The 27,776-nt window shown below is 46.0% G+C and overlaps 1 protein-coding gene across 3 annotated transcripts; it reads left to right on the forward strand.

Moving 5' to 3' along the window:
* Nucleotides 1–4,478: 4,478 nt before the first annotated feature.
* LOC115777054 (V-type proton ATPase subunit B, brain isoform-like) lies at nucleotides 4,479–26,472 on the forward strand. 3 transcript variants are annotated; one of them, XR_004019576.1, is made up of 15 exons: nucleotides 4,479–4,689; nucleotides 5,406–5,461; nucleotides 11,943–12,041; nucleotides 12,135–12,228; nucleotides 12,328–12,405; nucleotides 12,811–12,950; nucleotides 13,030–13,131; nucleotides 14,125–14,222; nucleotides 14,507–14,630; nucleotides 14,707–14,857; nucleotides 14,932–15,014; nucleotides 15,264–15,368; nucleotides 15,454–15,583; nucleotides 17,122–17,318; nucleotides 26,441–26,472. XR_004019576.1 is itself a non-coding variant. In XM_030724871.1 (14 exons), exons 1-14 carry the CDS (start codon nucleotides 4,479–4,481, stop codon nucleotides 17,256–17,258), a joined length of 1,608 nt encoding a protein of 535 aa, XP_030580731.1. In that variant the 3' UTR covers nucleotides 17,259–18,004. The 3 variants fall into 3 exon arrangements, 2 of the variants coding, with proteins under 2 accessions (XP_030580731.1, XP_030580732.1); XM_030724871.1 differs by lacking the exon at nucleotides 26,441–26,472 and having other exon boundaries at nucleotides 17,122–18,004; XM_030724872.1 differs by lacking the exons at nucleotides 12,328–12,405; nucleotides 26,441–26,472 and having other exon boundaries at nucleotides 4,487–4,689; nucleotides 17,122–18,004.
* The last annotated feature ends 1,304 nt before the right edge of the window (nucleotides 26,473–27,776 follow it).

Genomic DNA, 27,776 nt, shown 5'->3' on the forward strand with positions numbered 1-27,776 from the left:
CAGAAGAGACCATCCACATCTGACCACAGTCTGCATCCACAGACTGTGCAGAGCGTCACACAGACACAGCCAGTTAAAATCCCAGAATTTCACTCGGCAAAACTGGAGCTCCGCCTTCTTGGACGCTCTGTTAGTGCAGTAAATTCAGCTGCTCACTTCCTCACAAGGAAGTCCCAGTCTGCTGCACATCATGAACTCCAGGCTGGGAGAAGGTGAACAGAAAGATAAGGGAGCGCTGGGTTCCTCAACCGCCACGCAGAAGCTGACCAATCAGAAGAGGCTGTGACGGGAGAGGAAGCAGCTTGTTTCACAGAGGATGAACTGAGTCCGATACAAAGGAGGATTATTTTAAATTGTAACTCATGCAAAGCTGCTCTGGTGGAGTCCACAGATGAGATTGGGTCAGCTGGATAGAAAGGTCCTCTGAGTGAGAGCAGCGAGCTTTCAGATCTGTTTTTCAGCACCAAACGAAGCACTGGGCTCTTTGGGGTCTGCTTCAGGTCCCAGTACTCCCACCGACACAAACCACGAACTGCTCACGTCTTCCCTGCAGCCGGCGCTCAGTCACCGGCTCACTGAAGCTTTACGAGGTGATAACAGCTCAACCCCACCCCCCGGCACCGATCCCCCCCGAAAACACACACACAAGTAAACAATGCTGCTACAAATGATCCATAAATCCCAGTTTAAACTGGAACACTGCTCCGAGGTATTAATCTGATTTTCAAAAGAACACACTGTGCGTGTGTGTGTGTGTGTGTGTGTGTGTGTGTGTGTGTGCGTCTGTGTGTGTGTGTGTCTGTCCTGTGAGGAAATGAATGGGTGATTGATGGGCTGAATAGCAAATTGCCTCCTGGGGCCATAAGCTCCCTCCCCCGTCACTCCATCCTCTTCAAACCCCCCCGCTCTGCTCCTATCTGCAGTCAAAAGTACCACCAGCAGCCTTCCTCACACTCATGTCTTCCTCACACACTCCTCACCGTCATGTCACTAACACTTCCTGATCCTCACTGGGGGGGACTCTGCAGCTCAGATCTGGAGCCTGTGGGCTGCAGAGTGTTTGAACCCTGAGCTGTCTGTGGACAGAGCTGCTGAAAAGCTGCAGAGGCAGAATGACTGCTGAACAGTTCACAATAAAACCTGCAGATGAGTCGAGACCCTCATCCAGCACGGGAGAGTCGATGCTTAATGAGAGGAAGGTCAAAGGAACAGTTATCTCAGACTACAGAGCAACACAAGCTTTGCTGCTGCAGATGATCCTGCAGGGTTTGCTTCATGGATGCATCTGGACACTGAGATTTCAGCTCTGACTGCTGAGGTGAGTGAATTTATCTGCAGGTCCTGTTTGTTGTTCTCAGTGTTCTCCAAACTGCAGTTCCTCTGGTGTCCAGCAGAGGCGCCACAGTGAGTCCGTCCCCATGTTAAATAAACATGTTTACAGCTGATCCAGAGTCTGCTTTGGTCTCTGTGGATGATTTCCTCTTTATAACAGCTGTACGGGGGAGGATGATTCTGACTTTAGGTGGAGGAAGAGGAACGAGCTGTGACAGCCTTTTCATGAGGACTCAGCAGCTTTTAATGAAGGGAAGGAAAACAGTCCTGCATGCAGTCACTTCTGTCTTATTACTCAGCGCCTGTTTTAAAGATGTCATGTGACACGTTGGCGAGGTGATGCATCATCTCTGGGATGATGTCAGCTGGCTGCCTTCTAGAGGTCTCATGCAGCTTCTGAGAGTTTGTCAGGCAGCCCGAGGCTGCAGTCAGTCCAGCTAATGAGCAGAAGTCCTCCATCATTCGACCTCTGACCCCGCATCATCCCTGCAGGCTGCAGAGCTGAAAGGACAGATTCTCCTGCTTCATTTCTATTGGACACGTGAATCAGACGGGTCGCTGTGTCAAAGCACTCAGACATATTTTGGAGATACAAAGTCATCAGTGGTCTGTTCTGTGTGGCCCAGGCTGCTGCAGGAAGCAGCTCCTGTTGGTTAATAATTATTAATGTCTCAACAATAAGGGAACAGGAAACATTTGCTGCTTCTCTGTGGAACCTCCTGCAGCCTCTGTCTCAATCAGCTGTTAAATGATGCTCAGTGAGCTCTGTGTGTGTGAACGTTCAGAGTCCATGACACACACTTGCAGCACAGCAGCACACACCTGGCTCACAGTCAGCTGTGACAACTGTACATTTTCATTAGTGGCCTTTTTGCCACCACAGACCGGCTCCTGCATAAAGGAAACACACACACACACACTCTGACCTGCTGCCCCAAGAGACCTGTATACATCCGCCACCTAAAATAGTCCCAGCAGCTGCACGTCTCCTCCTCCTTTGTTCAGTCGGATGTCCAGAGAGCAGCTTTTTCAGGAAGCTGTGCTCACACATGCTCAGTGGGCACCGGCGGGTTCAGGCTCAGAGACACACAGGGTGGGCAGCAGAGGAAGTGATGAGGCCGGTGGTTTGATTCTGCACACAGGATCTGCTGACAGCAACAGGTCAGCAGATCAGGTCTCATCACTTATGTTCAGACTCCCCCTGGTGGTCAAACATCTGCATGAGGAGTCAGATCCATGAGGCTGTAATTCCTGAGCAGAATTCCAAACTTCCTGGAGTGAAGCTTCACCCACATGCAGACTGTTTGATTCCACAGCACTGTGGACGCTGTGTCTCTGAACTCTTACAGGCTGCACATGCAAACAAACCCTGAGCAGCTTCACCGTCCGCTGACCCCAGTGTTTGGGCTCCAAGAGGGAGAAACCATACACCCCGATGAAGAAGGTCTGCACGCGTTAGGAAAAAATACAAATATTTTAGCTTCTTGTTGCAGCGCCACCTTTAGGCAGTCACACAGTTAGTTTGTTAGCTGTCTCACCTGAGCGATGCAAGGAGATGGTGATCAGACGCTCCGCCTCTCTGTGAAGAAGTAAGGCTGCTGTCTGTGTGTGTGTGTGTGTGTGTGTGTGCTGTCACTGCTGAAACAAACTCATTCTATCACTGCCTGTAGCTGCACCAGTGACCCTAAAGAGCCTAAACTGAAGAATCACATTTAGAGGTAGAAAGTTGAAGAACTGTTACTACATTCAGAGACAAAAAAATAAATTTACATTAAATACATTATAATATGATGATTTTGGGGAATTTTAGATGAAAATATCATATTATTATAAACTTTGTCAAACACTGGAAATCACAGTGTTTTTATTTGCGTTTAACTGGCAGAAATGTAGATTTTGATAATAATAATAATAATATTATTATTATTATTTGTCTGATAGGACATTCTCTGTTAGGACCAGCAAATTCACTTCCACCATTGCGTCCCTAAATTGTGGGGTCCCACAGGGTTCAGTCCTGGGTCCATTATTATTTTCTTTTTATATGCTCCCTTTAGCTGGCATCATTCAGTCTTTTAAGGTGATTTCTTACCATTTATATGCTGATGATATTCAGCTGTATATGTCTTTTAAGCCCCAGCAGCTGGATAGGTTGTCCACCCTAGTCCAGTGTTTAACCCGGATCAGTGAGTGGCTCTCTAATAATTACCTTGTTTTAAATGCCAATAAGACTGAGACTATGATTATAGCTCCTCCTGAGCTATATATAAAAGTCAGTCAGACTCTTGCCTCTTTTTGTCCCACCACTAAGTCCAGCATCCATAATCTTGGAGTAATATTTGATTCCTCTTTGAGCTTTGACTCACATGTAAAAGCTCTGTCTCGTTCCTGCTTCTTTCATTTAGGAAACATCTCTAAGTTACGACATATGGTCTCCAAGGCTGATCTGGAAAAAATTATTCATGTATTTGTGTCTTCGCGTTTAGATTATTGCAATGCCCTGTTTACTGGCTTGGACAAATCATCTCTTTCACGTCTCCAAGCAATACAAAACGCTGCAGCCAGATTATTAACAAATTATAGCAAGCAAGCTCACATTACTCTGATTTTACGTTCCTTACATTGGCTCCCAATCGATTTTAGGGTCCAATTTAAAATTCTCGTTTTCACATACAGAGCATTAAATGGCCAGGCTCCAGATTATATTTCCCAGCTTCTCATGAAATATACTGCTTCTCGCTGTCTTCGTTCGCAGGCTCAGAATTTGTTAGTTGTTCCCCGCACACGACTAAAGACTGGGGGGGGGGGGGGGGCAGAGCCTTTCAGTCAGTGGCACCAAGGCTGTGGAACAGTCTACCTCTACTGACTCTGTGGATTCTTTTAAAAAGCAGTTAAAAACTTTCCTTTTTAAAATAGCCTTCTATTGAGCACTAAATAAATAAAATTTACTTACTTACTCACTATTATTATAATAATAATAATAATTATTATTATTATTATTGATATTATTTATAATATTAATAATAATAACATTATTATTACTACTACTAATAATAATAATTATTCTGTTATTCTGGCATCACTGAGCTTCCATACCTCCTGCTCGCAGCTCGCATCTTTTCTGATGCAGCTGGTGTTTCCTGCGCATGCGCCGCGGCTGTCACGACTCAGACGCTGCTGCTGCGGGAAACATGGCGATGAAGGCGCTCAGAGGGATGGTGAACGGGGCCATGAGCGAGCTGTCCTCGGCCGTCAGCGGGAACAGGCCGCCGGCCGCCGCTCCGACCTCCGCCGCCGCCGCCTCCCGGGAGCACGTGATGGCCGTGAAACGGGATTACATCTCCCAGCCGCGCCTCAGTGAGTCCGCGTCAGGCTGCCTGATAGAGGTGATGCTGCCGTTAGAGCTGAGCAGGCTGAGTCATCTTCAGAGACAGGAGCCGGGGGATGAGGACAGGATGGAGGCTGATCGCTCTGATCGATCCTCCTGTCAGAGGGCTGCCGATCAGATATGGTCGATATTACATACCGACCATATCAGGGGTATCCCTCTCTGTGACGTCATGCAGATCTGAGAGTAGAAAAAATGTGATGCCGCTCACAGTGATCACTTAGCAGGAAATAAGGCATCTTTAATGGGGTTAAGGGTCACCTGTTCCTCCTGCACAGGTGAACATCTGTGTGCTGCTGAGGAGCCGCTCCTTCAGGATGATCTGTGTTCCAGTGTGGGAGTTAAAGGGCTCAGAGGCCTTTAGAGGCGTGCACCTGTTAAACTCCAGATATTGCCCACATATTTTTCTGCTACAGAGTCCAGCACTCCTTATTTCCTGTTGGGCTGCCCTTCATGCAGGGCTGTGCTGATGGTGTGGTCTGACTGCCTGCAGGTGGAAGGCTCTGGGCTTACCTGAGAGATACCGGAGACCAGCTGCAGGTGTGGGGGTGCTGTGCAGCCTCAGCTGGCTCACTTGCAGAAACCTGCAGGAGTGCAGCTCAGCCTCAGATGTTTTATTGCTGCTTCATTATTTTCTTTCCACGCTGCTTTCCTCTGTTAACTCGACGTGTTTCTGCCTCCTCAGCCTATAAAACTGTGTCTGGAGTCAACGGGCCGCTGGTGATTCTGGACCAGGTGAAGGTAAGAAGAACCTCCTCCTGTCCAAAGCAGGGAGGGGCATCTGTCACATCTCTGACTCAAAATCCAAGCTGACCTGAGACAGGATCCCAGGAATGTCCATGCATGCCACAGATCCTGCTTTCAGAGCTTTCTGTCAGGATATTTATGTGAGAGTGAAGCTGTGAGACCTGCTGTGATGGTTTGGAGCCGGTGGCTCTGACACAGAGACAGGAGGCTGAGCTGGACACGCTGAGATCTTCACTGGGAGTGAGTAGGATGGATAGCAGTAGAAATTAGTCCATCAGAGGGACAGCTCAGAGTCAGAGAGGCTGAGATGGTTTGGACGTGCAGAGGAGGGAGGGTGGATGGAGCTGCAGGCAGGAGGAACAGATGAAGACCTCAGAGAAGGTTCATGGATGAAGGAGGACGTGCAGAGGGTCAGAGCGACAGAGGAGGATGCTGGGAGGTGGAGGTAGATGATCTGCTGTGGTGCCCCCTGAAGGGAGCAGCCAGAATTGAAGTCCATCGTACAGAGAAGATTTAATGAGCTGAGCTCAGAAATTCCCACACAGGGACCAGAATTTTTAAATCTCTGTACCCTGACACCGATATGGAAAAGTTATTGTTAAAAGCTGATGATTCAGTCTCCATCCCAACCACGAAAGATCCAAACCTCTGCACACAGATATGTTTAAACACCTTCAAAAGCTCCAACTTACAACTCATCAGAGGTGGCAAAAGTACTGACATTCTGTACTTAAGTAGAAGTACAAGTACTTGTGTTAAAAAATACTTTGGTAAAAGTCGAAGTACTGGTTCAAGTTCTTTACTTAAGTAAAAGTAAAAAAGTACAGGCTCTGAAATGTACTCAAAGTAAGAAAGTAAAAGTAGCTCTTTGGAGGACGTTTCTACCTGCTATTTTTGTGTAAAGCTAACTGAACCTTATTATATATTATTGTAATAATATAAAATAATACATGAGAACACAAACGTTATTCCAATCTAAATTTTAATTCTAATGAATGTACTCAGCTTGAATCACAAACTGTGAAAGTGAATTTAAACACAGCTCTGTTCTCTGTGTCCTCCATAGTAGAGGGTGACTGTGTCTCCACCTAAACACCAACATGAGGATACTCAGGGGTTACAGTGGGATTCAGAAGGTGGAGGAACCCTAAGCTGTAGTGGCTCTGCATGGGGAGAAGAACCACAGCTTTCTATTGTGAGCTGCAGTAAATGATGTTGGTGTGCAGGCTGTGATCAGCTGACCTGCTGCTGCTGCTGCTCTGAGGTTTACTGCTCTGTGTGGATGAACTGAACTCACAAAGATGTAACCCAGTATTTCACAGCTATCTGAGCTGATCTCCATCCCCTACACTGACAGCATACAGGCTGTAGAAATGTTGGATTCAGTGAATGAATCTCAGCATCAGCAGCTTTGATTCAAACTCATCTCTGCTGCACTGATGTAACCTGTAACTCTGACCATGAACACAAAGTGCACCAACACAGAGCTTTACTGTAAATACAGTACAACAAGCTAACCCGTTTATTATGTACTAAACTGCAGTATTTTCATACAATCTTTGAATAACACAAAGTCAGCATACTTCAGTTTGTTTTCCAGTCCTTACCTTTAATTCTAACCTCTCTTCTTCCTCTCCTTCCTCTTTCTCCATCTCTGAGTGAACTTCTCTCTCTTTGCTCTCCCTGAAATACAGCAGCTCTTCTTTTAGCTAGTAGACACACTGTGTGACAAACTGCACACACTTTGTGTGTTTGCTGATATTTGTTGAGCATTTAAAAACGTTGCATTTACCTGCCACACGTTACTCCCTTTATGCTCGCTCCTCTTCAGTAGCGCTAGCTAAGCTGTTTATGTCCCGCGAGCATAACTTACGGATTCGGTCCGGCCCGCTGTGACCCCTGATTATAGCGCTAAAAATGAGACATTAATTATATGGGTTTGTGTATTTAATCCCTTTGTACCCGATAAGCCCCGGTGATGGAGGATACGCCAGTACGATTGTCTCTTATATGTTAATATTCCTCCGTTTAGGCTCAGATCGCTTGATGACTGACGGCGCACTGACCGGAAACGCAAACTTCTCCCTGACGTGTTAAAAAGTAACGAGTCTTGTTTTGAAAATGTAAGAAGTAGAAAGTACAGATGCTTGTGTAAAAATGTAGGGAGTAAAAGTAAAAAGTACTCAGAAAAATAAATACTCAAGTAAAGTACAGATACCTAAAAAATCTACTTAAGTACAGTAACGAAGTATTTGTACTTCGTTACTTCCCACCTCTGCAACTCATACATACAAAGCTCTGCACAGAACTGCCTGTACAAGACAAAGGATGCTCAGACACATGCAGCCACAGTGCAGGCAGCTGTGCTCAGAGTTACGTGCACGCTGTGCGCTCCGTACGCCTGTTCAGAGGTTCTGGCAGAGGACGGGGTTAAAATTAAAATGACTTAAAATGATCTTTTGGAGCTTTTGGCTGTGTATTTGTGCAGGTTTGTTTCTCCTGTGTTTAAAGTGACAGCTGGATCTCAGGCAGAGCTTCCTAACAGCTGCTGTAAGCGTAACCAGGCAGACACCACGATTGTTCCAGTCATGTTAGCGTCCCATCACGGAGACAGCAACCAATCACAGGCCAAGCTGAGTTCATACAGAGTCCTCTGACCTCACTGCAGCGTCCACCTCTCCTTCACTTTGATGCTGACTGTAAAAGCAGCACCTCTCTCCATGATGTGATTTGATTGGCTGGCAGCAGTTCTGGAGCATTTGAATTGCTGAGGGTGCTGAAGCATCAGTCAGGTGTTTCAGCTGCTGCATGTCTTTCCTTTCTTTTAGCTGAAGCACAGTTTTGCTGTCAGCATCCAGCTGGCTGCAGGTGACCTGTTGGTGACCGCGGTCGCTACTTGGTGGAGAAGTTTGTAACTGTGAGGCCTAAAAGTGTGGAGGAGGATTCTGGTTTCAGAATCCAAACCTTTATTAGTTCACCTGCAGGTGTTTGGAGGCCAGATGTTTGGGGCTGTGAAGCTGCCCTGGTGTGTAAAGGATCATCCGGGCACGTTTTGTTAGTGTTGTAGTCAAGACCACCTAACCCGAGACCGAGACAAGACCAAGACCAGAGGGTATCGAGACCGAGACAAGACCAAGACTTTTAGGGTCCGAGACCAGTCGAGACCAAGACCGAGGGGGGGCGAGACCGAGACAAGACCAAGACCAGTGCCTGACACTACATGACACAATAAAATGTGAAACATGATCAAAATCACTTCTCAAATTGATCTGAAAGATCCGCATTCCCATAAAATCATCCTGATATTAAACACTCACAGCTCAAATAAATATAACCATCTTTATTTAATACTCCTGGGTGACTTCCATCATTTATCACAGAATGTAAAACAATTATTCATAGTTCATCACAATAGTCTTAACTTTTCTCTGCCTTTCATAAACAATACATAAAGTTGTGTTGTTTTTAAACCAACAACCTTTGTAAAAATGGGTGCTTTTTCAAAACCACATAGCTAAATGTGTAAAACTGAAAAAATGGCAAACACTCATCAACAGTAAGAACTAAAGCCTTTAATCTTATACAGATTAAAGCTGCAGGATGTAACTTTTATAAAAAATCTGGTTTTTACATATTTGTTAAAAGTGTCACCATGTCACGACAGTATGAGACCGATAATCTGCGAAAAAAATGGAGCTCCTCCACCTCCTCCCTGAACCGCTCCCAGTCAAAAACAACCAGTCAGAGCCAGGAGGAGGGTCTTAGCACTGTCAATCACTCCTGGTGTATGCTGCTCAATGTAGTTGTGTGCAACACTTCATAATTTGGTATCGATCCTATGTAAAGTAAACACAGGGCCATTATCACCGATACTGATACCAATACTTTTTAATAATTATGAAGAATTTCCATGAAGTTTAACTGGTTTGAGATTTTTTTCCTTTGGATCATTAATTAGTTAAAACCCAGGATAGAATTGGGCAAAGTTTATATGTAAGTAGAAAATACTTTATCAAAATAAAAGTTATTGTTCTGAAACAATAGAATAAAACAATTTTCCCCATACATTGATGTCTGGAATTTTTTTTCATAAATTAAGTGTACAAAATCATCACTCAAGAACAAATGCAAACTTTTTTCCAGGTAGATTTTTCAGAAAGTATAATAAAAAAATTTAATAAAAAATGTCCCTTCATTCACTAATTTTCTACAAATTTAAATTTAAATTTGATTTAAATGTTTCATAGCAAAATCCTTTTTTTTCCCAAATAAAATATGTTATGCATCACATGACAGTATAACAAAACACTGTGGGGAGGGGAGGAGCAAAGTGCTCTGTGCTGTGACAGGAGCGACACTTAGACAGTCAGCTCGCATCTTTGATGAAACCGCAGCACTGCATACAGGAGAGAAACTGAAGCCAAAGTATCGATCTCATTACACTGATATTGATCAATACCAATACAACGTTGGCATCCATATTATCGATATTAGGATCAATCTGTCCACCACTAGCTCAATGTACTAATGGCGGAGAAACAACTTACTTACTTCTCTGCCGTTACCATTGGTGGTGGCCATGGTAACTTCCGGGTTCTAGCAAGAAATATTCCTCACCCCAGCACTAATGCTAATGCTAATTAGTAAGCTAATACTAACCACCAAATGCCGCTCCCACTTGTTAATTGAGTGATGGGGCCTAAGACATAACCAGAAAGCAGTAATCAGTTTTTTTGGACGTGTAGTTACATTTCTCGAGGTGCATGTCAGGTTTGCTTCAGAGAGGATTTTCAGTTATACACAAAGGATCAATGCAGAACTCTAAATCAGGCCTTATCAGATCGATAGAATGATCATTTTTGCATATAATCCAGAAAAGTTACATTTATACATCAAGCATTTAATGTGTCCCAGAGTGCCGTTTCCTTCCACTGTGTTTGCAGAAATCACATAAAAAAATACACAACAAAAACATAATCCAGATTCCTCGGCTGCTAATAGCATTTCCTACATTTGAATATCAGCCACCATATTGTGAGCATAAACTATCACGTTTTTAATGCAACAATAGGAAGTGATATCATCTTGCTGGGAACTGTAGTATTTTATTCTTGAAGGCCTCTCATAGCTCTACTGGTGCTGAAAACTAATGTTTGACTATGGCTTTCTGAATACAAGTAGGGCTGCAACTATCAATTATTTTAGTAATCAAGTATTTAATTGATTACTCCGTCAATTAATCAAGTAATTGGATAAGAAATAATTTTTCATTTTAACAATTCATCAGCATATTTTAACTTCCGTACTGCAGATGTTTCTCTGTGTGAAACAAACAGGGTGGATGGAGCAGCTACAAAGTTCTCTGTTCTTCATGTTGCTGATCAGGTGGTTGATAAAAACATTTTGACGGAGCCCCTCTGTACTGATGGTGGTGGAGGGGGCACCGAACGATTGCTAGTGCTAATGGCAGCCCCCCTTTCCCCAGTACACTGTGGTTATAGATCTGTTCTGGTGGCTACAGCTGACGTAAAGAAAAAAATAACAGCTGACATCCTCTGCACAACACGTGCGCACATTCAAACATGCGCACTCACAGCACAGAGAAGTAGGGGCGTGAAAAAACATCTCAGCGATCCACTCGTGTTAAAGGGTCGTTTTTGTTTTTTTTTGGAAATGCTCCGCTTACACGGAGACACCTGAGCTGCAGAGCTGAAACCAAACATCAAAGCAACAAATTTGTGTCGAGGATTTTTAATAATCGAATTGCGTTATTCCAAGAATCGTTGCAGCCCTAAAACTTGCATTAAATTTTTAGTTTGTGTATCAAAATACATGAAGGTTGGTATTTACCTTTCATGCTGGGATTTTTTTGTTGAATCGGAAGCCTGAAATTTTCCTTTGATCTTCATTTTCCCTCTTACTTCTCCTCATGTTCATGCCGGTTGTTATTTCGATTTATGCAGCACACGCGTGACCATAGTGAGATCAAACGTACACACTGTGAATGAAACTGTCCGTGCTCTGTGGTAGATTGCAAACTGCGGTGAAATGATACAGGCGTAAGCAGCGATAATAGCAGCGACCTAGCCGGGGCGGAGTCTGTGAGGTGCGCTCCTTTGAGAGGCAGAGGAGCGCAATATTTGTGGGATTTGAATCAGTACGTTTTGCATCCAATAAAAGCAAAGATGTTAACAAATAAATTGGACAGTATTCTGACAATTTAGTGATATTTCCACAGCTGTGGTCTTGACTGGTCTTGAAATAAAATCCCGAGTCCGCAAGGTCCGAGTCCATGACAAGACCGAGACCAAATGCGGTCGAGTCCATGACAAGACCGAGACCAAATGCGGTCGAGTCCATGACAAGACCGAGACCATCAAAAAGCGGTCTCGAGCCCGGTCTCGAGACCAAGACCGATCTCGAGTACTACAACACTACGTTTTGTAACTCTCGTGATCTTCTCTCTCGTCCACAGTTCCCGCGGTACGCAGAGATCGTCCATCTCACGCTGCCAGATGGAACCAAGAGGAGCGGGCAGGTGCTGGAGGTCACCGGCTCCAAAGCTGTGGTGCAGGTATTTAACCGGCCCGCTGGCGGTCTGAAACATCGTAGGTGCTGCTGGAAGGTTCACGCTGAAGCTTTTCTGTCTCCGCTCTGCCCTCTGCAGGTGTTTGAGGGGACCGCGGGCATCGATGCCAAGAAGACCAGCTGTGAGTTCACAGGAGACATCTTACGGACGCCGGTCTCAGAGGACATGCTGGGTACGTCACATGGCACAAAGTCAGACGGCGAGCGCCGCCGGCTGTTAATGTGTGCTGTGGTACCCGGACGCTCGGTGAGGTGTGTTTGTGTGCTTGCAGGCCGCGTGTTCAATGGATCGGGTAAACCCATCGACAGAGGACCCGCGGTCCTGGCCGAGGACTTCTTGGACATCATGGGTACATTTCCGCTGTTCACTGGTGGGGACTCAGATCTGCTGTGGCTGCAGGCGGGACGCCGCTGAAGCTGATTGGTGCAGCAGGCTGCTGTAAACGAGCGCCAAACTCACAGCCTCCGTTTTCACATTAAACGGCTGTGTTACCATGGGAACCCTGTGACCTGCGTCAGGGTCACGGGGTTAACGTGATGTCGCTGTGTGAGAAGATCAAACACAGCAGCAAACACTGGTTGATGATTAATATCTGCTGCAGTGGCTGTGATGAAGTGTGCGTGCTCTCTCAGGTGTGTAAATGTCTGTGTGTGTGTGTGTGTGTGTGTGTGTGTGTGTGTGTGTGTGTGTGTGTGTGTGCGTGTAAATGTGTGTGTGTGTGTGTGTGTGTGTGTGTGCGTGTGCGTCTCCTCAGGACAGCCGATAAACCCTCAGTGCCGTATTTACCCCGAGGAGATGATCCAGACCGGCATATCTGCCATCGATGGCATGAACAGCATCGCCAGAGGGCAGAAGATACCCATCTTCTCTGCTGCAGGGCTGCCGCACAACGAGGTACCCGCCCTCCGACTGCTTCGTGAAACACAGCAGCTCCTTTCACTCAGACTCCGTCCTCATCCTCGTTCTTCCTCAGATCGCGGCTCAGATCTGTCGGCAGGCCGGTTTGGTGAAGAAGTCCAAGGACGTGATGGACTACAGCGAGGACAACTTCGCCATCGTATTTGCAGCCATGGGGGTGAGAACTTCTTCTACATCAGAAAACTCTGAATATGAGATGTTGTTAAAGCCTCGGCTCCTTCATGCTCTCAGCATCCAAACTCAGAGCTCATATTTCAGGTGATTATCATTAAAGCGTTATGTGACCACCAGCAGTACCATTACAACTCTGAGGTCATCGTGTCCTCTGAAAGCATCATCCACTTCCTGACCCCCACCAACAGCCTACAGAGGAGGGTTTGAGAGGGGCATCATCTCAGAGGTCTCAGTAGGAGATCAGCTCGCGCCTCGCTGTAGCAGCTTCATGTGAACTTCTGGAGCTTCTGCAGGTTCACAGACAGGTGGAGACCATCAGAGGCTGAAGGAGCTCTCACAAAGATTCAGACACTTTTGGAGGAGCTCAGCGAGTCTGAAGAGGAAGCTGCTGCTGTCCTTTCCAAAGCCGATGTGTCAGCGTACGCCTGAATGTGGATCGCATCATCTCGACTTCATCATCCATCCATCAGCAGCTCCATCCTGATACTGCCAACCTCAGGCTGAGGGTCAAATAACCTGCTTTCAGTTCCTTCTTCAGTCAGAACGTTTGAAAGCTGCCAGGTGATGAAGAGGTTCATGCACAGTCTGGAACGTCCTGTCAAACTGCAGGTCGGGGAGCTGAGTTCCTCACGAGGTTCCTGTTCTCCTGAAGATGTTCCTGCTCTGGAACTCGTAACTTTTCAGCAGTTTCTTTGACGGATTTGGTGACTCTGTGAAAGTTGCTTGCTTACAGTTTGCCTTCACCGCCTCAGTGGGGCTAATGTCAGAGAAATGATTTACATGATGAATATGTTAGTGTGAGAAGCTGGCTGCTGTAGTCTGCACTCACCGAGCACCAGGCTGCTCCCTGTGTCCCAGCACTGCACATCATTCACTGATAGGTTTGTCCAGGCAGAGTTTCAGGGCTCACTCAGAGTTGACGGCACGTCACCGGTGCGCTAACGGGACTGACGGTTTGTCTTTTCTCCGCCCTCAGGTCAACATGGAGACAGCCAGGTTCTTTAAGTCGGACTTTGAGGAGAACGGCTCCATGGACAACGTCTGTTTGTTCCTCAACCTGGCCAACGACCCAACGTACGCCATGTCATAAAGAAAAGGTTCAAACAGAAGTAGAGGCTGAGTTTTACCTGTCACAGCAGACAGGTAACCTTACAGTGGGGACCAGGGCAGTCAGGAGATTCACCTTCACAAGCTCAAGAAATAGAAATTTCTGTTTCATTTGCAGATTTTGTGACAGGAAGTGTGAAGTTCAGTGAAGTAGGAACATTTACTCGGACAGGTGTCACCCCCAGAGTTTCAGAGCTTTAATGTTAACAGGTGCGAGTCTTCCCTGCAGTTATTCGCCTTCTTGGTTGCAGGATCGAGCGAATCATCACGCCTCGTTTGGCTCTGACTGCGGCCGAGTACCTGGCCTATCAGTGTGAGAAGCATGTGCTCGTCATCCTCACCGATATGAGCTCCTACGCAGAGGCTCTCCGAGAGGTCAGCCGCTACCCCAGCGCACTGGTTCTGAAATTACTGCAGCAAATGGATTATATGTTTACCCCCCCGCTTTCAGGTGTCTGCAGCCAGAGAGGAGGTGCCGGGCCGCCGAGGTTTCCCCGGCTACATGTACACCGATCTGGCCACCATCTACGAGAGAGCCGGCAGAGTGGAAGGACGGAGCGGCTCCATCACCCAGATCCCCATCCTCACCATGCCCAATGACGGTACTCATATGAACGCACGGCTCACAGAGGAACCGCGAGGGCCTCGTTTTTACAGCTGATCTCGTTTCTCTCAGACATCACTCATCCCATCCCTGACCTGACTGGTTACATCACCGAGGGACAGATCTACGTGGACAGACAGCTCCACAACAGACAGGTAAGAAAGCACAGCCTGTGGGCCTGCAGCACCTGTCTCTGCTTTGATTAAACTCTGCAGCTCATTCTGTTTCCTGTCAGTGCTGCACAGCAAATATGGAGGACTGCGATTATAGGAAATGAATTCATTCAGCATTCAGCAGATCGGCATCCACGTGATGTCATCACTGCGGACACTGATGAGATCAGAGCCATCACGTGGACGCCGATCTGTCCTCTCTAACCTGTCTTCCTCTCCTCCTGCGTTCAGATCTATCCTCCCATCAACGTGCTGCCGTCTCTCTCCCGTCTCATGAAGTCTGCCATCGGGGAGGGGATGACCCGCAGAGACCACTCTGACGTCTCCAACCAGCTCGTACGTACAAACCTGCTTCATGTTGCACATACTGGTCTGCTTATTCTGACTGTGTGTGTGTGTGTGTGTGTGTGTGTGTGTGCAGTATGCGTGCTATGCTATAGGGAAGGACGTCCAGGCCATGAAGGCGGTGGTGGGAGAGGAGGCTCTGACGGCTGATGACCTGCTGTACCTGGAGTTCCTCACCAAGTTTGAGAAAAACTTCATCTCCCAAGGTGCAGTTGGACTCAGCGTTTAGTTTCTGTTTGTTCACCTTTAGCCTGAGTTAGCTTTCAGTTAGCTTCACAACTCCTAGAACCCCAGACAGAGATAACGGGTATCACAGAATCAGAATAAATTTATTGTCATTACATGAAACATGTAACGAAAAGAAGTTCCAGAGCGATTCAAAACAACAATCAATCAGAGATCAGCGTCTGCGGCGCTGCTGGTTAAGAGGGAAACACAGCAAACAGGACAGGTGAGGAAAAAAATCATCTCACATTTTGCCCAGTGGGGGGCACAGTATGAGGTTTGGGGGGGGGGGGGGGTCGAGCTACTGTGGGGCTTACTTAGTTTTGATAAGAGGTGGAATGATATCAGTTCAAACAGGTCAGAAGAGGGGACAGCGGGGAGGGCGTAGAGCAGGGGTAGGGAACTCCAGGCCTCGAGAACCGGTGTCCTGCAGGTTTTAGATGTGTTCCTGAGCCAACACACCTGAATCACATATAGAAGTCATTAGCAGGACTCTGGAGAACTTGACTGCATACTGAGGAGGTAATTCAGTCATTTGATTCAGGCGTGTCGGATCAGGGACACATCTAAAACCTGCAGGACACCGGCTCTCGAGGCCTGGAGTTCCCTACCCCTGGCGTAGAGCATCTTCCAGGAGAAGAATGAGGTAACTGGCCATCCAAGGCCGTCAGGGAGCCAAATTCCTGATTCTACGACTTGTTTTGGTACAGGCTGTAATTTGCTGACAGCCTTCAGTCTTTCTGGCACCTCTCAATGGTGAAAAACCCAATCATCTGAATTTCGTGGTTCGTTCCTTCGCCGTGCAGAAACAGATACGTCTCCAAGATCTAATCCCTCCGAATCAGCTCCAGATATACTAAGTCTGAGTATGTGTATATATATATGTATATGCCACATCCTCAATTGACAGTACAGCCAGGTATGTCACTTGGACAAGAGGAAAGAGGGTTCTCCTTTCCCCAACCTCCTCATGGTGAAAATTTGATCACACAACAGTGTTGAGAGACCAGCTGACCAGATCCATAATTATAATTTCCAGTTGGGAGCTGTGTGAAGAAAAGGCTCTAAAGCAGCAAAGCAGGGGAAAAAGGACGGGTTGGGGAGAGAAGAGAAATGTGTCCGTCTCCGCCGAGGGTTATCGGCGTTCTCTCGGAGCCGGGCTCTCTGAGTGCGCTCACAGGTGATGTCATCAGATGATGGTAAAGAACATAAAAACAGTAAATAAGCTGAGATCTGGTGATTTAGCACACGGAGCACCAAATTACAACAAAAAGTCGCCTCAAGGTGCTTCATACTGTAAAGATCCTACAATGATGCAGGGGAAAGCCAGCAGTCACACAGCCTGCACGAGCTCAGACTTTGGTGCTGTCTGCATTTTCTCCATCATGAACACCAAGTCTTACAAGCAAACAAAGATGTTCAGGAACTTGAACTGCTGCAAAAATCAAAGCGTGAAACCCTGAAAACACCTGAAACCATAAAGTCAGCGTGCTTACCTGTACCTGTGTTTGATCCTCAGGTGCCTACGAGAACCGGAGCGTGTTTGAGACTCTGGACATCGGCTGGCAGCTCATGAGGATCTTCCCCAAAGAGATGCTGAAGAGGATCCCTCAGAGCACCTTGGCCGAGTTTTACCCCCGAGAGGCCAAACACTAACCCCCCCGCGCACACACACACACACACACACACACACACACACACACACACACACACACAGCTTCCATTCTCAGTGGGATCTCTGCGTTCATACAGTGTAGTGTTGTGATGCTGTGACGTCCTCACACTTGTGACTTTGTGGCCTTGACTTCAAAGCTTCCTGCTTCGACTCAGAGAGACTCGAGTTTGTGTCTGTGCTCAGAGTGAGAGGGAGGAACCTGTCCACGTATTCAGTGTGTGAGTCTTCATGAGGATGATGATGAGGACGATGCTTTCTTTAAACCCTGCTCAGAGCTTTTAGTTTAATGTCAGAGGCTACTGTATGATCAGGTCAGCGTTTGTGGAGGTGATGCTCCTGCAGAAGGACCTGCACAGAGCCCGCGTGCTCATTAGGCCTCCATAGGGGCTTCATGACCACACTTCCTGTCCCGTTCTGTCCCGAGCTTCACATTTCCACCCGTCAGGCCGGCCGCAGGCCGAGGGATGATGACACGTGTGAGGGTGCTGTGAGGTTCTCGTGGTTCCTTTAGATTCTTGGTGTTTGCTGCTCTTTCCTTCTCGTGGCAGAAGCTCAGAGTGATGATGAGTCTGTGTGCTCTGTGTACATGTTTGCTTCAGCCTTAAATATCTCTGAATTGTGTCTTTGTGTTGCAACAGTGTGCGCTGGATGTACAAACTGCATGATCGCTGAATGTTTCCTGTTGGTGCCTCTACTGTTGTATGAAATAAAAGCCGCTGTGTCATCATTCCTGAGCAGTTGTGTTTAATATCAGCTAAATATAAACACAGTTATGGATATGTGGGTAACAAGTGTTTAATGTGAGAGAGCCTGAGAGTCTGCACGGGGAGGGGGTCGGCTGGAGGTGTGGCTGACACACTGGACGACGTCTGCTTCCAGAAAGAGACCAGGTGAGCTGAAATGGACAGGTGCATCTGAAGATGGATAAAACCACACCTACACCTGCTTAAAAACAAACAAACAAACAAACAAACATCCTCCTCAAACTTCATCACGTTAAAACTTTAACTGATCAAACAGGGACACGTGGAGGGAGACTTCCACTTTCCTGCACTGAAGGAAAATTGGACTCACCTTCATTACAGCTTGTTTTTGTGTTCATGTCCTGCTGTGTGTTTCCTTTTAGTCACTGTTTAGTTCAGTATTTTGTATTGTTTGAAAGCTGCTGTGTTCTTTCTGTTTTTAGTTTATTTGCATTGAGGAAGTTTTGCTGTTGGACCCTTTCTGAGCCCAGTGACCTGCTGCAGCAGAGCCAGCACAGAGCAAACCCACATTCAGTCTGAAGGCAGTAATTAGGCTCCGCGTTCACAGGGTTACACGTTTACCTCACAAGTACAGATCGCTGGGTCAATCCCGGGAGGAAACACACATCATGGCAGTTTTTAACAGAAGTTCAATTTGCTCCTCTGCCCTGAAACCTTCATGTGGGCATGTCTGCTGAAGTTATGAGTCCTTGGAAAAATAATTAAAAATTTCCACCTCATGGACTTCCTGTAACTCTGAAGATATTCACAGGGTGAAGGTGAAGTTTTGCATGTCTTCATTAAATAAAGTAAAGCTATTGGACAAAAAAATCAGCTGGTTCTTGAAGGGTGAGTATTTAACCACACTGCAGATAATGTACCCCCCCACAAAAGCAGCTCTAAGACGGCGCTAAGTCAAAATCTATCAGCACCTTCTTTTGCCCCCCCACAGAGTTTCATCAATATCATTGGGACAGAGACCTCCATCAAAGTAATTCACTGATCAATACCATGTTTCAGAAACTGGAAACTTCCAGAAAAGCTGCTGCCAGTTTGACTGTGTCTGACTTCAGGGTGACTCAGATGAAGGAGAATGACCTGTTCTCCTGTTTATTGAAATTTGTATTCATGTGTATTCATGAAAGAACCGTCTGTAACTTGATTTAACTGAAAGACACGCAGCCAGTGACCGCGTGGTGCAGGTCGTGGTTCTTCAAGTGCTGCAGTGTGTGTGACAGATAAAGAGCTGTGCATAATGTGAAAGTGATTAATGTAGAAATTCTTGGTCAAATCAAAGCCTAAAATGGTTAAAAACAGCTCTTTCCACCATCGCTGATGCACCTGTAAACAGTGGGAGCGGCTGCAGGAGAAACGGAGAAATTCATTCCAGAAACTGATTAAAAATGTGACCGTGGGGACGAAGCTGAAGTTGGTTTCCGATTGCAGCTTCCGATTCGGGAAATGGCTAAAGGGCCATTCCACTTAATTTTTCACTACCTTCAGCATCTTTAATCTGCTCTAGTTAAAAATCTACAACACCTACACACTTCAAACCTGGACTAGATTATTCTATTGTACTGGCTAAATAATTAGAGCACAATGAAAAGAAAAGTCAAAATAGGCAAGTGTGTGTTAGTATGACAAGTCCTAGTTAAAACCATAAACATGCCACACTTCAAACTTGTAAACAACTTTTATTTCAGAGCTTTTCTTTGAGTTTAATGATTTGATGGTCGCCCTGGATTTGAACCCCCCACCCCACCCCTAACCTAAAGGAAGCCTTACCTTAAAAAAAGGTCAATTAAACCTAATAATACATACATTTCAATTGACAGTAGTAATCAAACAAGCCAGTAAAGTTCAGATTATGATTCACACTTGTTCCAAGCAGTTTCTTTATCTGAGGAAACCCAGCAGATAGCATCCAGTCATGGATGTGCAACATTCACTCTTTGTTCAGCATGGAGCCACAGTGGACAATGATTTGCATTTGTCTTTAACTTTGCAGCAAACCCTTATAGCAAGCAAGCATGTAGCGACAACGGAGAGCAAACACTTCTTTTAACCTGGAACAACCTTCCCATCGTCAGTGTGAACAGCCATCTACCATGACCAACTGGGGGTTTAAGCAGATAAATGACACTGAAAAAGAAGCACTTATGTAGGAGTGCTTTCTGTGTTAAAGAAGAGCAAAAAGTTAATACCAGAAGAAAGAGATCATGAAGTTGTTGGAAGCACTATCCCAGTTGGTATCAGAGATAAAAAGAACACAAGACCAAATCTTGCTACACTGAAGATGAAAAAAATTAGAGAAAACAGAAAGTTAAATGTGGAAATAACAGCAAAATAATGCAAATTTCAGAGAAGGAGGAGTTCAGTTGTCGTGTGGTCCAGATGGAAAAAAAGTGCTGAAATGGCCCTTTATTGAAGTTTCACAAATCAGATCAAGGTTTCACAAATCACACACATGGTTTAAAATATTCTGCTATCAGTTTAGTATAATCTAATCCAGGTTTGAAACGTGTAGGTGTTGTATTTTTGGAGCTGGAGCAGTTCTAATGTGATCCAGATGCAAAAAAGGTGCTGAAATCGCCCTTTATTGAAGTTTCACAAAACAGATAAAGGTTTCACAAATCACACACTTGGTTTTAAATACTCTGCTATTAGTGCAGAATAATCTAATCCAGGTTTGAAGTGTGTAGGTGTTGTAGATTTTTAACTAGAGCAGATTAAAGATGCTGAAGGTAGCGAAAAATTAAGTGGAATGGCCCTTTAGCCATTTCCCGAATCGGAAGCTGCAATCGGAAACCAACTTCAGCTTCGTACCGTGGGGCCCAACTCAGTCACTGCAGTCCCTCAGGTGTCCACAGGGAGGCGCTGTTGGCCTGTGTGTAATCCTCCAGCATCACTTGCCTCTGTGGCCCAGTAATAAAATTAGAGGAGCGGGAATTTGCTGCTTCTTCGAAATACAGACAGCTCACCAGTCAAAGCTGAGCTTACAGCCACCGGCTCCTGGTGTGAGAGCAGCTCTGCAAACCGTGGTCAGAACATCTGAGGAACCCGAGCAGATCCAGAGGGACCTCTGTGTTTCTGCTAAAGGTGCCGCAGCTGCAAAGCAAACAGAGGACCAGACAGCTGAGGGATGACAGCTTTTTATTTTTAATTCAAAATCTGAAAATCACACAAATAAACAAGAAGAAATTTTGTTAACGTGTTTAATTGTGAAGGAAGACGCCTGAAACACTTTAATTAAAAAAGTCAGACATTCAATTTATTAAAGAATCAGAAGGTATCACACATGTGCACGTGGGACTCAGAGGAAGAGACGGGCCTGTGTGTTCTGTCTCTCTCACTTCTGAGCCCCCCCCCCACACACACACAGCGTCTTACGCTCACACACCAACTCCAGTTGTTTTCGTTCAGCTGGTGTGTGCCACAGGTCACTCTGCAGGCAGATCTTTGTCGTTATCACTGAATGATGAATGTGTTCTTCATACACGGCGTCACGTGATTCCGGTGTGTCAACAACATCAACGAGCTGAGAAGCTCAAATATCCAAAAACACACACTGAACATGTTTGTTCATTCAGAGGCAGGAAGTGTGGAGCTGAGAGAGCGGCAGCACTGAGCCAACGATCAGCATGAATCACAGATATTAATGAACAAACACACACACACACAGGAATCAGCTGACAGAAAAAAAGTGTAATACACACAGTCTGTATATAAAAGATGGCAGTGTGATGTCAGCCATTGGTTAGCAAAGTTGTGTTTTTGAAGCCTAAAGCCGAACAGTTAAACTTCAGCCATGCTGGTGCTTTAAAGCTGGACGTGATGATGAAGAGGTGGACGGCCCAGGTGAGCAGGAGGCTCATCGTTACATGGACTTCCATGCAATCAGAGGTTGGAGGAGTTGCCCCCTGCTGGTCATTAGAAAGAATGCAGGTTTCAGGCACCTCTGCACTGGCTTCATTTTTCTGACCTGAAGTGACCTACATCCATCTTTATATACAGTGTTTGGTGGCCACCTCTTGGCCCCGCCCCTTTCTGTGTCTAAATCGGAGTCAGTCATCTTCCTCTCCCTGCTCTCCATCTTTGTCTTCTTCCTGCAGACAAACAGCAGTTTGTTTTCCTCCCACGTCTGTGCGTTAAAGCTCTCACAGGGAAAACAGTCATTAGCACCAACATGTTGACATCCATTTTTCCTCCGTTAGCTCCTCTGAGCAGTTTGAAGGTTTTAAAAAACATTGTCTTTTTTTTGTGCCTGAAACTTTCTGCTGCTCTGCACCATCTTCTTGTTTTGTACATGTTTACCATGGGATCAGTGTGAAATATTCAGATCTGAGGAAGGTTGGGTTCTCCACAGTAATTTAAAGTCAGTTTGTGTGTCTGTAAAGGCTGAGCAGAGGGTCAGGGGTTTTTCTTTATGCAGTCAAACGTGCCTTTTTCGTGACTTTTGCACTGCGCTGCACATCATCATTTTCCTGTCCTCCAGGCACAAAGCAGCTTTGTTCTGCTCACAGAAACCCATTGTTCTCTTCTGCTGCTCCACATGCTTTTGAAAGACTCTCCAACAGGTTCCTTTTTCCCTCCGTGCTCACACCAGGACTCAGAGATTCAACAAAATATTCAGACTGAGGAGTCACAGGAGGAAGACGTCCACGCAGCCTGGGGTGGGGGCGGACGGTGGGGGCGGCAGGGGCCAGCGGAGCTGGGATTCACTGTGCGGTGCAGCCGTCTCTCCACCTGTCTGTCTGCAGCGCTGCACGGTGTCAGCTCAGCCCCGCGGGGAGCTGCATGTAAATCAGTCTGAGTCTCTGGGCTGGCATTTTAACAGGGCGAGTTCTTCATCCCCGAGGTCAGCCGAGTCTTCGCTCTGACAAAGAAACATGCAAATATCTGCAGGCGGAGGCACAACATCTCATCTGTGTGTGCTCGAAATACAGCGAGCACGTCTGTGCCCATAACTGCCACATCATTAGGGACCACTGTGTTTGTGCATGTGTTTAATGATTACAGTTTAATAACTGCAGACTGCTGATTTATCACTGTGATTGAATACATTTTAATTTCATGTTAATGCTGGAAATCATTTAAAGTTTCAGGAGGAGACTCAAAAATGAGCGTACAGACCAACAACTGTAACTTACAGGACATTTTTCTTATTATTGCTTTCTGAGCTCTGCAGGTCATTTCCTGCTGTCAGAAATGACTTAAAGCTGCAGTTCCTCTGGTGTCCAGCAGAGGCGCCACAGTGAGTCAGTCCCCACAGACTCCCATGTTAAAGTTTTCCAGCAGAAATAAACATGTTTAAGTATATTGAATAAGTACTTTAACTTTGGTAAAGAGTGTGGATATTCGACACTGTGCCAGATAAAAATACCCTTCAGTCTCAGGAACGGACGTGTTTGAACAATTACAATAATAGAGGGTTGGGGGGGGGGGGGGGGGGTCTCCACTCATCCTAAGCCCATGAACAGAATCAGCTCTGCTTTTAATCCTGAGCTGCTTTAGGGAAGCTGGGTGTATTTTTTTCCACTAAAAAGCATCAGATCCTGCTGCACGGCCTCCTGTTTTAGTTCCCACGTCATTATTAAAGTGCTGCATGTTTAGGCTGGACCGCTCCGCTCCTGTTGACAGGAATTTGAATGGACGAGTGTGCGGCTGTGATGGTGATGGATCCTGGCAGGTATGTGGCATCTCTGTCTCTCCACACTGCTCCGATTGCTCACAGTGACTGGTCCTCTGCCACCCTGTCACTGTGTGTGTGTGTCTGTGTGTGTGGACAGACACACTGCTGGAAGTTGTCTCAGGCTTCTTGCAGCATCGCAGCAGCCATCGCAGCCCTTCTCCCTCTGCGGTGTGTTTACTGACCTCTGCAGCGTCTGGAAACTTCAAATCAGCCTCACAGCAAAAAATCCACCACACAGGATGTTTGTGCATCAGCTGAATTTTGCTTATTTTCACTGTGAAAGGACTTCTAGTGAAGTCAGTCGTTAGACAAAAACCTGCTTTCAGCTGCTCCCTTATTCACGCACCAGATGCACTTCCTGTTACAACCCTTCAGATTTGTGTGTCCTCCTGGGATCACAGCTTTTGCTTGTTAGGCATCATCCACTGCACTGTGGAGCCACTGACCTCAGGTCAGTACTAAGACAAATTTAGTTCAATTCAGTTTCATTTATATTGCAAAAGAAATCACAGCAACCGTTACCTGAAGGTGATTTATGCTGTAAACCTACAATAATACAGAAACAACCCAACAGCCAGAACGACCCCCCATGAGCAAGAACTCGGTGACAGTGGGAAGGAAAAACTCCCCAACAGGAAGAAACCTCCATCAGAACCAGGCTCAGGGAGGGGGGGCCATCTGCTGAGGGGGGGCTGAGGGGAGAGAAAAGACATGCTGTGGAAGAGAGCCAGAGATTAATAAATATTAATGATTAAATGCAGAGTGGAGTATAAACAAAGTAAATAAGGTGAATGAGAAACAGTGCATTATGTGAACCCCCCAGCAGACTAGGCCTATAGCAGCATAACTAAGGGAGGGTTCAGGGTCACCTGATCCAGCCCTAACTATAAGCTTTATCATAAAGGAAAGTTTTAAGCCTAATCTTAAAAATAGAGAGGGTGTCTGTCTCCTGAATCCAAGCTGGGAGCTGGTTCCACAGAAGAGGCGCCTGAAAGCTGAAGGCTCTGCCTCCCATTCTACTCTTAAGTATCCTAGGAACCACAAGTAAGCCAGCAGTCTGAGAGCGAAGTGCTCTGTTGGGGTGATATGGTACTATGAGGTCTTTGAGATAAGATGGGGCCTGATTATTCAAGACCTTGTAGGTGAGGAGAAGGATTTTAAATCCTATTCTAGATTTAACAGGGAGCCAATGAAGAGAAGCCAATATGGGAGAAATCTGCTCTCTCTTTCTAGTCCCTGTCAGTACTCTAGCTGCAGCATTTTGGATCAGCTGAAGGCTTTTCAGGAAGCTTTTAGGACAGCCTGATAATAATGAATTACAATAGCCCAGCCTAGAAGTAATAAATGCATGAATTACCTTTTCAGCATTACTCTGAGAAAGGATGTTTCTAATTTTAGAAATATTGCACAAATGCAAAAAAGCGGTCCTACATATTTGTTTAATATGTGCATTGAAGGACATATCCTGGTCAAAAATGACAAGATTTCTCACAGTGTTACTGGAGGCCAAAGTAATGCCATCCAGAGTAAGTATCTGGTTAGACACCATGTTTCTAAGATTTGCGGGGCCGAGAACAAGAATTTCAGTTTTATCTGAATTTAGAAGCAGGAAATTAGAGGTCATCCAGGCCTTAATGTCTTTAAGACATTCCTGCAGTTTAACTAATTGATGTGTGTCATCTGGCTTCATTGATAGGTAAAGCTGAGTATCATCTGCATAACAATGAAAACTGATGGTTTGGTTTATTATTTCAGCCCATCCTGCTTTATTAAACTCCTTTAACAGTTATACTCAGTAAGTGAACTTTGAATGTTTTATAAGTCTGTTATTTATGGCAGGGCTCCACCCTCTCATCCAAATATGGGCACTTCTGTCTCCAAAATCAAAATGCTTTGTTTGATTTAATGCTGAGACAGCAGAATGTGCTGAAGTTCTTTCAGGCTTTGTGTTCAGTAACTAAACTCCATGTTTTGGCCTCAGCATGTGTGCAGAGGATGGACCTCCACCCCTCCACCCTCATGGTATTCACGTGGTGATCTCACAGGGACTGCACAGAGAATCTCCCAGCCTGCCACCTGTGAGTCAGTTTTCCATGTCGCAGATGCACAAACAAACCAAATAAACCCATTTGTGCAAAGAAACCCAGCTTCAAAGAGGTGAGGGGATTCAAACTGCGATGTGAACAGGATGTCAGTGAATGCATTAGGCAGTAAATTGAAATTGACTGCAGTGAAACAGCCCCGTTAATCTTCAGGAGCATCCACTCTGACTTCCTTTGTTAGGCTGTTTGATAAATATCTGCAGCTGTGGGTCAGGAGCTGCTGCTCAGCTTCCTCTGTGTGTGTGTGTGTGTGTGTGTGTGTGTGTGTGTGTGTGTGTGTGTGTGTGTGTCTGTGTGTTGGGGGGGAGACATATGGACTCATATTAATTTTCTGCAAACGAGGGCCGGGGAACTTTTAATTGGACACAAAGTGGGACGATCTCATCCATTCTGTGATTCAAAATCACTCTTAATTATCTGTGGCATTATCATTCCTCTGTGTGTGTGTGTGTGTGTGTGTGTGTGTGTGTGTGTGTGTGTGTGTGTGTGTGTGTGTCAATAGACAGTCTAAAGGGTAGGTAAACACACGCTTCCTGCACAGGGGGAGAATTATTCATGAGCTGTCAGTGTGTATTCCCCACCACACACACATACACATAATTGAAATAACGATGTTAAAATACTTGCACACACACACACACACGCACACACACACACACACACACGCACACGCACACGCACACACAGAGCTGATGTGATGCTCTGCTCATGATTTTGGAGCTGCAGTAATTGCAGTGTTGCAGTCCAATCAGTACGTGACATCTGTCTGTCAATCCTAACAGAAGCTCTGCCGTTTTATGCATCTGTTCTTCTTCTTCCTGTCATCTTATAATTCTTGGTGATTATTTCACAGGTTGAAAGCTCATTATGCTCGGAGCCACGTCTGTGAAAGTGCTCAGCATACGGAATAAAGAGCCAGAAGAGCCGAGCTCAGCCCGACACTCTTCCATCTCCACAGCTGGAGAATTCATGATTCTTGATTCCCAACATTTGCCAAGTGAACATGAAAGGAACCTCAGAGGCAGGGTGGTCAGTCCTGCTGGGTCAGCATTGGAGGAGCAGAAGGAGAAGGAGTGAAGCCAGGGTCACCATCAAGGAGGTCTCCTCAAGCAGACTGACTGACTGCCAGCGTGAGCATCAGTGGCACTGCAGTCTGAAGCCTCTGTGCTTCAACATGAGTCCAATGAAGCCACAGCAGCCATATTATTGGTCAGATAATTGCATTAAAAGTGCTCCAAATGCTCCAACAGCACAAACACGGTCCAGAGGTCCAGTTCAGGGACTCCTGTTAGCTGAGGTGAGGTCTAGCAGACAGCTAGCAGCTACAGCCGCCTGTGTCACATCCACCTGTCAGTCAAAGAGGCCACACCCCTAAAAATACCCTTTTTCAGACCTGGAGGTTCCTGCTTGGCTGCACTGCTGCTGTTTTTAGACTGCAGAGGCCCTGCAGGAACACTGTCCAGGAGAAGGCTCAGATTTGGGGTCTTTGTGTGGTGGGTGGATGCTGACACAGGAGGCTGTAGCTGCTTGCTGTGGCGGTGCCCTCTGCCCCCAGTTATCTGACAGATGATGAGTGCACGGTGAAAGCATCAGCAGGTATCTGTGTCTGTGGATACAGCTGACCATTTTCATGTGAAACCCCAGAGTGTGTCCACTGCAGAAGTTTAAAAACCTGAGTGGAAACAGCTCAGATGATGTGAGCAGTTGTCACGACTCTCCACGAGAACGAATCCCACCTCACTTCCTGTCAGAGACCACATGTTTAATGTAACCAGGGTGTCGTGTTTTTCTCTGAGCATTAAGCTGATGGTGTGAAGTCTGTGCCTGTGTGTGTGTGTGAGTTATTAACCTGCTCTTAAAGGCCAGACGCTTCAGATGAATCCCAGCTTACAGTGTGAGGATTTTTAAAAACAGCACTTCACATGAGCGCAGAGGTCTGTGTGAGATTAGAACGGCAGCGAG

This window comes from Archocentrus centrarchus, unplaced genomic scaffold, assembly GCF_007364275.1.
Source record: "Archocentrus centrarchus isolate MPI-CPG fArcCen1 unplaced genomic scaffold, fArcCen1 scaffold_42_ctg1, whole genome shotgun sequence".
NCBI classification, from domain to species: Eukaryota; Metazoa; Chordata; class Actinopteri; order Cichliformes; family Cichlidae; genus Archocentrus; species Archocentrus centrarchus.

Excerpts from the sequence above, each read along its gene's own strand:
- LOC115777054 (XM_030724871.1), top strand. The coding sequence starts at position 4,479 with ATGCGCCGCGGCTGTCACGACTCAGACGCTGCTGCTGCGGGAAACATG. Across the intron at positions 12,406-12,810 it reads GGACTTCTTGGACATCATGG|GACAGCCGATAAACCCTCAG; the intron begins GTACATTTCCGC and ends GCGTCTCCTCAG. Across the intron at positions 15,015-15,263 it reads GACAGCTCCACAACAGACAG|ATCTATCCTCCCATCAACGT; the intron begins GTAAGAAAGCAC and ends TCCTGCGTTCAG.